Below are 12,284 nucleotides of genomic sequence, written 5' to 3'. Positions count from 1 at the left end.
CTTCCAGTTGCTCAGATGTTATTTTTTGTTGTTTTTTTGGTTTTTAGCAGCATTAGCAACTAAGGCCATATTGCTTCCGGAATATGCGGTGGTAATTCCCTGACCTTTCCGCATCCTCTGTATTTGGTGGTGACGGGCTCGAACCCTGGTCTAATCAAGAAGCGTGTGCTACGCACTGTTGCTCCTTCCCACCTGGCTATGGAGGCGCCTCTTGCTCAGATAGCCAACAGGTAGTTGATTGCTGGAACAGACTTCATCTGCTGTATCATATGCTTCAACTAATGCTAATTCTCTCTCTCTCTCTCTCTCTCTCTTTCTCTCTCTCTCTCTCTCTCTCTCTCTCTCTCTCTCTCTTTCTCTCTCACTCTCTCTCTTTTTCAAGATAAAATATAAATGAAAGAACAGTCAGAAAACGGAAAGTAGTACAAATGCAGACATATTTATATGAAACTGAAAAATAATGATAATGAGGATTAACTTATCATAATGCTTCTGCTGAAGTTAAAAATTGTTACAGGAAGTTTATGGGAGAGTCTGCAATGTTGGAGAGACTGAAGGAAAAGAAAATCTCTGTGATAATTCTCATTCAGGCCAACCATCATCATCGGCCATTTTAAATGTACTGCAGGATGAAGGCCTCTCCAGCAACTTTCCAGTTCCTTCTGTTTTGAGTACTGGCCATCCATTTACTACCCAAAAACTCATGAATTTCATCTATCCATCTCCGCCTTTGTCTTCCAAATTTTCTTCTAGCTCCTCTTGGGTACCATTCTGTTATTTTCTTAGTCCATCTGTCATCATGTCTTCGAGCTATGTGTCCTGCCCAAGACCATTTTAGTTCTTTAGTTTTGATAAGAATGTCCTTTACTTGAGTTTGCTGCCTAATCCACGTGTTTCTCTTCTTATCTAACAGTCTGATTCCCAATAAAATTCATTCCATTCTTCGCTGTGTAATTCTCAGCTTCTCTTCCATTCTTTTGTTGAGTACCCAAGTTTCACTTCCATAAATCATGGTGGGAGTATACATTGGTTCATTATTTTACGTTTCAGACAAACTGGGATATTGCTCTTCAGTATGTGACTATATTTCCTGAATGCTATCCATCCAAAATTTATTCTTCTCTTGACTTCCAGCCATTTATCATTATTACAGCTAATAACTTGTCCCAGATAAGTATATGACTCCACCTTTTCAATTACTCCTCCTTCAATCATTATTTCCCTTTCTGTGGCATACTTGTTCATCATTACCTTTGTTTTAGCCATATTCATCTTTAGTCCAAAATCCTTACTAACTGTCCATAACTGATTAAGATTTTCCTCCAATTCTTTGGGATCGTGGCTTATGACCACAATGTCATCTGCAAATAGTAAATGGTTTAGGTACTCTCCGTTCACATTGACTCCTTTCTGTGACCAGTCTAATCTTCTGAAAGCTTCCTCAAGGGCAGCAGTAAACAGCTTCGGAGATATTGTGTCTCCTTGTCCAACTCCTTTCTCGATTTTAAATTTCCTACTGTCTTTGTCTAGTCTAATAAAGGAGGTAGCACTCTCATGTATTTTCTTCAAAATCATAATATATGGGGTATCTATGCCTTGTCTTTCCAGTGCCCGAAACATTGCCTTATGCTGTATGGAGTCAAATGCCTTTTCATAATCCACAAATGCCAGGCATAATGGTATTTTATATTCATTTGCTTTCTCCATTAGTTGTGATATTACGTGAAGGTGATCCATAGTTGAGAATCCTGTCCTAAAGCCAGCTTGCTCTTTCGGTTGATTCTCATCAACTATTCTTTCTAATCTGTTAGTAATCTAATCTGTTATTAGACCCTTGTGAACAACTTGTAGATGTGGGATAACAAGTTAATTGGTCTATAATTTCCAATTTCTGATTTATCTCCTTTCTTATGCAGCAAAACTATGATTGCGTTATTCCACTGCTTAGGCATCACACCTTTTTAATGCACTTTGTGAAGAGCCTTGCCAGTTTTTGTGTTATGTCTCTTCCTCCGAATTTTAACAACTCTACAGTAACTTCATCTTCCCCCGGGGCTTTCTGATTCTTCATTTTCTTCAATGCATGTTCTACCTCATCTGGAAGAATATCGGGTATGTCGTATGTGTTGCTGCTTTGCAATCCATCTTCCCCACTGCTGGCATCATTCCCTCGCTCCTTGTATAATTTTCTATAGGAGTCTTCTGCTATTTGAATTATGCTTTCTCTGCTGTTTATAGTACACCATCGCTATTCTTCAGTTTCAGTATCATTTGTCTTTCTGTATTACTGCTCATGGCTGCTGATTTAAATCCTTTGTTTTCCCTTAATGCTTGTTCTACTTTTCTTGTGTTAAATCTTCTTATGTCCTCTCTGAGTCTCTTTCTAATGGCGTTGCATAACTCAGTATACTCAATTTTCTCCCTGTCAATGTTTTTCTTGCTCTTCATTTGTCGTCTTCGGTTCATCATGACAAGTGTTTCTTGACTAATTTTTTCTTCTTTGGATTTCTTTTTCCCTATAGATCTCTTGGGCTTTATCACTTTCAGAAAGTTGTAATATTCCTCGTTGATATCTTGGTCCTGAGCAGTCTGTAGAATCTCAAACTTTTTCTTAAGTTTCAGTACATACTGCTTTTTCTCCTCCTCTGTTATCTCAACGACCTTTGTATTATTTACTTGAGTCAGTGTTTTCCTTTCCTACATCTATATCAAGTGTACATCTTACCATTCTGTGATCACTTCCAACATTTACTTTATTGAGGACGGTAACATCATTCACAATATATCTTCTGTTAGTGAGGATGAAGTCGATTTCATTAGTTGTTAATCCATTTGGACTCTTCCATGTCCACTTTCTGTTCACTCTTTTCTTGAAAAAAGTGTTCATTACTGACAGTCCTTGAGATTCTGCAAATTCCACAAGTCTTTCACCTCTTTTATTTCTTTCACCAATTCCAAAATTTCCTATAGTTCCTCTTTCTGCGCTGTTTTGCCTTTTTCCAACCTTAGCATTGAAGTTCCCCATAATAATAGTGTAGTGGGTTTTCTGCTCATCTAGAAGACTCTCAATTTCGGTGTTACATTTCTTCAACCTCTTCATCATCATGGCTCGATGTTGGTGCATAAATCATTATAATCTTTAGCTTGTACCTCTTAGAAATCTTGAGTATTAGTCTTGACACCCTTGGTAATGTACTTTTGAATTCCAAAATGTTGTTTTAAAAATCTTTATGAACCAGAAACCCAACTCCACCTTCACTCCTTTCACTGTTTCCATTGGTGTACAGCAGATTTCCATTTGATAAACTTATAAGTGATTCATTTCTTCTTCTTGTTTCAGCCAAACCAATGATATTCCAATTCACATTTTCTAATTTCTTTTCCAGCTCTAATATCCTGTCTTCACCGATCAGTGATCTTACGTTATAACAGGAAAAGTTCAGTTTCTGTGCATGGCAGCCTGGTCATACCCAGAGATTCTTAGCACCCTCTGCTTCCACTCTGATCCTCTCGCTGCCGTAAGAGGGAGAGTGAAAGCTGCCGGGGACTGAGGGCCATTTGTTTTGTCGTGCTGTCATATGCTGGAGGGTTTGGTCTTTTCCTCTTCACGCTGACCAGGTGTCTTGAAGAGAAGCACTCTACACGTTTGTTGCCACCTAAGTGACGTAACAGGGCTTACCAATGAGAAGGTGTGCATGAATGGATTTTAGGGAGGCAGGCCAACCGGACTTCTCCTAAATCTTCTGTAATAGAGAGATATTGGATCCATCATTGTTTTAGGCTGAGTGTCTGATAACACACAGGATACCTGTTCCCCTCTAAGCCCCTGTGACAGCAAGTGAAAACTGATGAAAATATTGAAAAAAAAGTGCAGAAACTTGTTCATACTGATTGAAGAATGAGATCAGGAGCACTGAGGGTGGTAGAAACTTGATTCATGGGCGGTTTTCAAAGTAAGAATGGGTTTGTGTCAGTGCTTTGGACATTTCCAGTGCCAAACTCTCTGGTAAACTTATCATCGCAGGGGATAAAACCTGGACATATCAATATGATCCTGAGATGAAAAGGTATAGCAAACAGTGAAAGAGTTCTCCAATCCATAAAAAAAAAGAAAAACAAGAATGAGAAAATCCAAAATTCAAAACCATGCTCAACATTTTATTTGGCAAAAAAAAAAGTATATAAATATACAATTCGGACATTTTACCTTAAAGTATGAAAGACAGTAAAATGTTGCTGTTGAAGCGGTGTAAATTATGGCCAGACAAGTGGGTTCCATCAGTGTGCTAGCGAACACTGATATGAAACCACTGGGCAAATATGTGCTCTTTTCATTATGCAGTTTCTAATGGGAAAAAAAAGTCATCCTCCAATTGGAGCATCATCCCTTCACTCATGATTTTTATCCATCTGACATTTTTTCATTCCCAGTTATCATTCGAAATATTGCTAAAAGGGGTCTTTGAAGGAAGTGCAATGGCATATGTCACAGGCTCTAAAATCAATATCAGCAAACAAGTTCTGGCAATGCTTCCAATCATGCTTCAGGAGAATAGTTTCATGCAGAGCTTAATTTACTTCCCTCATCAAATGTGCTTTGATGTGGTGGGGGAGGCAAATAATTGATAAGTTTGAATTTGACAATTATTTGGAATGACTTCATAAGTTTTAACATATTGCAGTTGCAATTAACTGTCATCCTGAAGGAATTTGAATTATGTAATGAATTAATTGGTGAATTAAAGAATCAGTGTGCATTGGTTAATTAAATAATCAGTGTGCATTGGTTAATTAAATAATCAGTGTGCATTGGTTAATTCATTAGAATTAAAGATGCTTGTGGTGGAATAAAAGGAAGGTATGGTATGTAAGTAGAGTGGGAAATTAGCATTAGCATTAGTAAAGGCATATGATGCAAGAAAACAAGTGTATTAACATCATCCAAAAAAAAACTGTTCCCGCTTCACCTATCCATTAACTCCAAATGTTTGTCTAGTTCTACCTTGAATTTATTTAAGCTGTCAACTTCTACAGCGATAGATTAGCATTAGTAGAGGCATTTGATGCAAGAAAGCAAGCTTATGCAGCATCAGCCAAAAAAAAAAAAAAAACCCACTTCCACTTCACCCCTCTGTTCGTTCAAAATACTTGTCCAGCTGAGCCTTAAACTTATTTAGATGGAAGTTTATTCCAGCAATCAACCACCCACTGGCTAAAGGCAAATTTCCACACATCTATTCTACAACTGTCTTTCCTCAATTTGAATTTATGCCCTCTCAGGTGACTAATCTGGGCAAGGGGAAGAATCCCATCAGCATTGAACTTGCTCAAGCCATTCAAGGCTTTATACATCTTAATCAGATCATGTCACAGGTGCCTTGTCTCCAGACACTGCAATTTGCAGAACTTAAGCCTTTCCTTGTAAGTGCAACCCTTTGTTCCATCCACCAATCTCATTGCTCTTCTCTCTACTCTTTCCAGCAGCTCTACATCCTTCCTAAAATGAGGCCTCCAGACGTGTATACAGTACTCAGGGTGTGGCATGACTGCACCTTATATAAGGGGATAATTACCTCCTTATCCCATCTAGAAAAATTCCTGTATAACATTGACAAGACACCATGAGCTACTCTTGCAGACTGTCTGCACTCCTCAGAAAATTTCATATCTGACTGCTCAATTACCCCCATGTCTTTTTCATTCTCTACCACCCAGTTGATACATTACTGTTGGGTTACTGCTACCCATATACAGTACTTTGCATTTGTCAATGTTAAAACTTCAGTTGCCACCTCTCACTTTGGCCGACCGGGCTAGCCGAGTGGGTAAAGTACCTGCCCGGCAACCCAGAGGTCGCGGGTTCGATTCGCACCTCGGGCTTGGATCAAAGTACTGCAAAAACCTTGGGAGGTGCAATATGGCCACAGAAGCCGATGCGCCAACAACTACCAAATCAAAAAAAAAATCAACCTCTCACTTCATCTGCTCAACTTTGCTAGATCCTGTTGCAGTAGTGTACTGTCATTAGTAACCCTGCCAACCTTCATGTCATCTGCAAACTTGGATATTAAGCCTGATATATCTTCATCAGTATCATTGATAAATATAGAAAACAACAATGGACCCAACACCGAACCCTGGGGACTCCACTAATAACATTAGTCCATGAAGAGCAGTGTCCATTGATTACCACTCTCTGTCTTCTCCCACTCAACCATCCCTTTATCCCTAGCTGCAATTTGCCCTTACTTTAATTTTATACTGAGTAGAAGTAGAGTTGGAAGAATTAGTTTTTGTCATTAAAATATTTTTGTTGTTAAAAGAAAAATGTAACATAATACATTAACTGCCTTGGGTGTCCCCCCACTCCCCTCTCCCATAAAAATGCAGCTATATACCAATGAACACTTCTTGTATTTTTAATAGAGATCCCAATGAACAGTTTTTTGTTAATGGTATTATGAATTACAGGGTGGGTTAAAAGATTGTTTAAAACTAAGCAAACAATAAAAACTGCTTGTATCCATCTGGATACAAGCAGTTTTAAAAATCACATTAATAATAAGAAACAATTTGTATTCTTGTTCCATAAATTAAAGTTTGCAATATATTGTAAAAAGACAGATAAAAAAAATTAACCACAAAAATGAGAAAATATGACTCTCAACATATGCTAGTTAAATAATCATTTTGTGTATCATTTTTTTCATTTTATTTATATTTTAAAAAAAAATTAAAATCTGTATTATTTTCACAGGACCAGTATATATTTATCTACAAAGCTGTACTTGATGCTATTCGCTACAGCAACACTATGGTTAAAGCTGAGCATATATCTTCATACCTGAAAGAAATAAGTTATGGTACTCCTGAGGTAGAGATTACAGAGTTAGAAAATCAGTTCATGGTATGTATTTTTGTTTTCAGTCTACTTGTAATATTTAAATGTACTTGTTTTGCAATGGATGTCTGGAAAGGAAGGTACAAATGGGCATGAAGGAAACAGGTGCGTTATTTACAAATAAATCCAAATGAATCTATTATTATTATAATTATTATTAGCCATATGGTGCAAGGAAGCCTGAGGCTTATGCTGCACTAGCCAAAAAAAAATTACCCTGAGAGAGAGAGAGAGAGAGAGAGAGAGAGAGAGAGAGAGAGAGAGAGAGAGAGAGAGAGAGAGAGTGAGTGTGTGTGTCAGAAATAGAAAGGAATCACCAAGAAGGAGAAGAATGAGATATCCACCTCATGACCCTGGGTTTCGAAAATTAGACTGCAGAAATAAGTGCAAAATTAAGTGGGAAAAAAAAAAATTATAGTAGAGCAGACAGACATTAGTTGCAGCAAATATGCAAAAACCACATATTGCATGTATTTAACTGTGATATGTTTCAATAAATAGAAATGAAAGTATGCCAGTAGCATGGCAAACCAGTAAAGCAAAGAATTTAACCTGCAAAATTAAGAATAGAGTACTGTTGGAGAAACGTTATTAAATTATTTAGAAAAGAGAGTCCAAATTAAAGGAAAATTTAGCAGCACTTCTCTTTGCTAAGCACCAGTTTCTGAATTGCATGAAATAACACTATATGTAAATATAACCAGCCAACAATACAGAAAAAAGTAAAAATAGAGAAAAAGATAAAAATAAAAATAAAATTAGAACATACATAATATTGAATTGAATAGAAAAGACTGACCATTATGTCCCATCTGATCAGTGGACCATGAGGATATAATGGTCAGGGAACCACTACATTTTAAACACTACACAAATCCATGCCATGATAGAATGATACTAGGATCACACTGCCTGTGCCAAAAATTTTCCTTTAATTTGGACTATTTTCCAAATTATTTAATAATGTTTCTCCAACAGTACCCTCTTCTTAATTTTGCATGTTAAATTCTTTGCTCTACTGGTTTTCTACACTGCTGGCATACTTTCATTTCTTTTTTTTGAAACATAATATTACAGATATATATATATATATATATATATATATACAGGGTGTCTCAAAAATACATGGCATAACTTCAGGAATGAGTTCCTCATATATAGACAATAAAAATATTTTATATCAACATAGTTCCGGAAATGCTTGGTTTCCGAGCTATTAACTGTAATGTCTTATCTCCCACAAGTGATTTCCTTCACCACAAGGTACTGACGGAATCTGGTGGTTTCCATTGTACTCAAATCAGGAGCAAGCGGATATGCACTTTATATACGGTTTGGCAAACAGCAATGCTCTGGAGGCTCGTCGTTTGTACCATGAAAGGTTCCTAGAACAAAGATGTCCAGACAGGAAAACATTTGAAGGTATCCATCGCTGCCTTTGTGAACATGGGACCTTTACACCTCGTGCTGCCGACAGAGGATGACCAAGATCTACGACTCCTGAGAAGTAGAGGAGGAGATTTGGATGTTGTGCATGCCACTCCTGGAATCAGCACACGCATAATAGCAATGCAACTGGCTGTTCAACATTCGAATTTGGAGAGTGTTGCGAGAACACCAACTGTATCCTTACCATCTGCAACGGGTACAGGCCTTGTTACCAGGAGATTACCCTGCGCGAGTAATGTTCTGCCAGTGGTTCTTGCAGCAGTGTGGTACTACTCCTCACTTTCCTGCCTTAGTGATATTCACAGATGAAGCAGTTCACACGAGACGGAATCCAAAACTTTCACAATCAGCATGTATGGGCTGAGGAAAACCCACATGCAATTCTTCCATCACATCATCAACAGCGGTTCAGCCTCAACATCTGGGCAGGTGTTTTTGGTAATAAGTTTAAGGTTTAAGGGCACAAAAGGTGATATAGTTGTACACGTTGGCACTAATGATATTAAGAGTAGGAGACTGGCGGAATTACTTAGCAAGTACAGGTCACTGTTGAAAAAAAGCCGTGAATTAGGGTTGAATTTGAAAGTGTCTGCAATTCTGCCCAGACACGATAGGAGGGAGTATATGATGAGAGCCTTGTCGATCAATTCGGCCCTGGAGGGATTGTGCAAGGCTCAAGGGGTAGAATTTTTTTCAGCCTGGACTGTACTTGTTAACAGGAGAGATTGCTTCTACAGGGATGGGATACATTTAAATAGAAAGGGTGCAAGAATTTTTGCTGATGCTGTCGAGGCAGTGTTAGCTGGGTCGGAAAACTGCTAGTTGGGGGGGGGGGATACAAGGACTAATAGATTAACAGTAGCCACTGGCAGAGGTGGAAGTGATTCTTGCACTGCTTCTATTGAAATGAGCAGAAGCCTGAAAAACAAGATGCAGGATATTTCAGAGACTGCTGGGAGTCATTGCGGTACAAGTAAACACATGGGTTGTGTTAGAGTAGCTAAGAATAGAAACAGGTGCATGTATACCTGCGTGTACACCAATGCTAGGAGTTTGGTAAATAAATTTGATGAATTTGAGGTATTGCTCAAAACATCAAAGGCAGATATTGTTGGGATATCAGAGACGTGGTGTCACACCGATATAAGTAATGCGGAACTGGAATTTGGGGAATACAATGTGTATAGGAAGGAAAGACAGGACAGGACGGGAGGAGGGGTTATGCTATTAATTAAGAAACACATAAAGTCCAAGGAAGTGAAGCCAGTCGACATCGATGGACAGGGCAGTGTCGAGTCAGTTTGGTGTGACATAAGCATAGGGAAATCAAAATTGAGAGTAGGAGTGTGCTATAGGCCTAATGACTCTGATGAGTATAATAAGATATTGTACAGGGAAATAGAGTGGGCCAGTAAATCAGAGAGTCTTATAATGGGGGATTTTAATTTCCCAGATATTGACTGGAATTTGTGGGTTGGTCACTCGCACACTAACAAGGCTTTTGTGAATTTATTGGATGATTGTTTTCTACATCAGCATGTTCGTGAGGCAACAAGAGGGAGCAATACTCTTGATCTGATTATCAGTAGTGATTCTTCATGCATTAAGAATCTGCAGATAAATGAACCACTAGGTGGCAGTGATCACAGTGTGTTGAAGTGGGATTTACTCAAGGAGGTAACTACCATCAGAGGTAAAGGGAAGGGTTTTTGTTTTCGTAAAGGCGACTATGATGGTCTGAGACAGTATTTAAATTCTATACAGTGGGATCAACTGATGATGTTACCAACAGCAAACTCAAAATGGGAAGCATTCAAGGAACTAATCTTGGAGGCTACCAGGCTTTACATACCAACTAAGAAATATTGTTCAAGGTTTAGGCCTAAATGGTTGTCAGATGAACTAATGAGACATGTGGCAGAGAAGAAAAATGCATGGGATACATACAAATTAATGGGTGACATGGAAGCCTATGGTAGATATAAGTTGGTCTGTAACCAAGTCACAAAGGAGATTAGGCAGGCAAAGGCAGACTACGAAAAATCCTTGGCAAAGGATGCAAAGAAAAACAGAAAAGAGTTCTTTACATATTTAAACTCGAGAAGGAAAGGGATGAATCAGATTGGTCCACTGGATATTGATGGTTCAACAGTTGAGGATCCTGCTCAGGTGGCTAACAATCTAAACGAGTATTTTGCATCTACATTCACGCATGAGGAGTTATTCAGGAAGGAGAATGATGTAGGTAAAGTAAACATTGGCAGTGAGCTGGATGATTTTGTAATAACTGAGAGGAAAGTGGAGGAGAGATTGTTGAGGATAAACATAAAAAAGGCACCTGGGGTGGATGGGATCTATCCAGTTATATTAAAGGAGGCAGCAAAGGAAGTAAGCAAACCCCTAGCCATAATTATGAGAGCTTCTTTGGACTCAGGGGAGGTACCCATAGACTGGAGATGTGCAAATGTAACCCCAATTCACAAAGGAGGATCAAAGGCTGACACAAGTAATTATAGACCTGTTAGTTTAACTTCTGTTCCAGGTAAATTAATGGAGGCACCGGTTAAAGAAGCACTGCAGGATCATCTAGACAAGAATTCAGTTATAGCTCAGACGCAGCACGGTTTTGTTAAGGGCTGGTCTAGCCTGACCAATTTGATTGGATACTATGATGTAGTCACAAAAGAACTGGATGCAGGGAATAACTTTGATATTATATATTTGGATCTTAGAAAGGCTTTTGATACTGTTGCACATGGAAGACTGCTGCACAAATTGGAAGAGTGGGCATTGGAGACAAATTGCTGCTATAGATAAGGGGATGGTTGAGTGGCAGAAGACAGAGAGTGGTAATCAATGGACACTGCTCAACGTGGACTAATGTTATTAGTGGAGTTCCTCAGGGTTCAGTGTTGGGTCCGTTGTTGTTTTCGGTGTTTATGAATGATATTGATGATGGGATATCAAGTTTAATGTCCAAGTTTGCAGATGATACAAAGGTTGGAAGGGTTGTTAAGGACACTACTGACGCTATGCTGCTGCAGCAGGATCTGGAAAGGTTGAACAGTTGGGCTGAGAGGTGGCAAATGAAGTTTAACATTGACAATTGTAAAGTACTACATATGGGAAACAGTGACCCCAGAGCAACGTATCAACTCTGCGGTACTACACTGACAGTGGTGGAGAATGAAAAGGACCTGGGGGTAATTGTGCAGGCAGATATGAAGTTCTCTGAGCAGTGCAGACGAGCTTCAAGAGTAGCTCATGGTGTCTTGTCAATGATATACAGGAATTTTTCTAGCAGGGATAAGGAGGTGATTATTACCTTGTATAAGGCAATGGTTAGGCCACATCTTGAGTACTGTATACAGGTCTGGAGGCCTCATTTCAAGAAGGATGTAGAGCTGCTGGAACGGGTACAGAGAAGGGCAACAAGATTAGTGAATGGAACAAAGGGTTGCTCTTACGAAGAAAGGCTTAAGTTTTGAAAATTACAGAGTCTGGAGACTAGGCACAAGCGAGGTGATCTGATAGAGGTGTATAAGGCTTTGAATGGTTTGAGCATGCTCAATGCCAATGGGATTCTTCATCTTGCTCAGAATAATCACCTCAGAGGGCATAAATTCAAATTGAGGAAGGACGGATGTCGGATAGATGTGCGGAAATTTGCCTTTGGCCAGCGGGTGGTTGGTTGGTGGAACTGACTTCCATCACTTGTTGTTGAAGTTGATAGCCTAAACAAATTTAAAGCTCAACTGGACAGGTATTTCGAACGAACGGAGGGGTGAAATGGGAGTGGTTTTTTTTTTTTTTTTTTTTTTTGGCTGATGCTGAATAAGCTTGCTTTCTTGCATCATATGCCTCTACTGTTGTTGTTGTTATTTGGTTTTTTAGGAGCATTAGCAACTAAGGCCATATTGCTCCGGGATATGCG

General features: G+C 38.9%; 1 protein-coding gene across 4 annotated transcripts in view; it reads left to right on the top strand.

Moving 5' to 3' along the window:
* Positions 1-12,284, top strand: part of LOC150086925 (receptor-type tyrosine-protein phosphatase S-like) — a 1,004,071-nt gene that overhangs the window by 861,572 nt on the left and 130,215 nt on the right. For all 4 annotated transcript variants that reach the window (XM_090372826.1, XM_090372825.1, XM_090372828.1 and 1 more), the window contains one exon: positions 6,758-6,907. In XM_090372826.1, coding sequence (XP_090228952.1) covers positions 6,758-6,907 — 150 coding nt within the window. The remainder of the gene's footprint in view (positions 1-6,757; positions 6,908-12,284) is intronic.

This window comes from Mastigoproctus giganteus, chromosome 4, assembly GCF_048544385.1.
Source record: "Mastigoproctus giganteus isolate SK-2022 chromosome 4, ASM4854438v1, whole genome shotgun sequence".
Taxonomy (NCBI): Eukaryota; Metazoa; Arthropoda; class Arachnida; order Uropygi; family Thelyphonidae; genus Mastigoproctus; species Mastigoproctus giganteus.
This window is presented reverse-complemented; position numbering and strand designations above follow the sequence as displayed.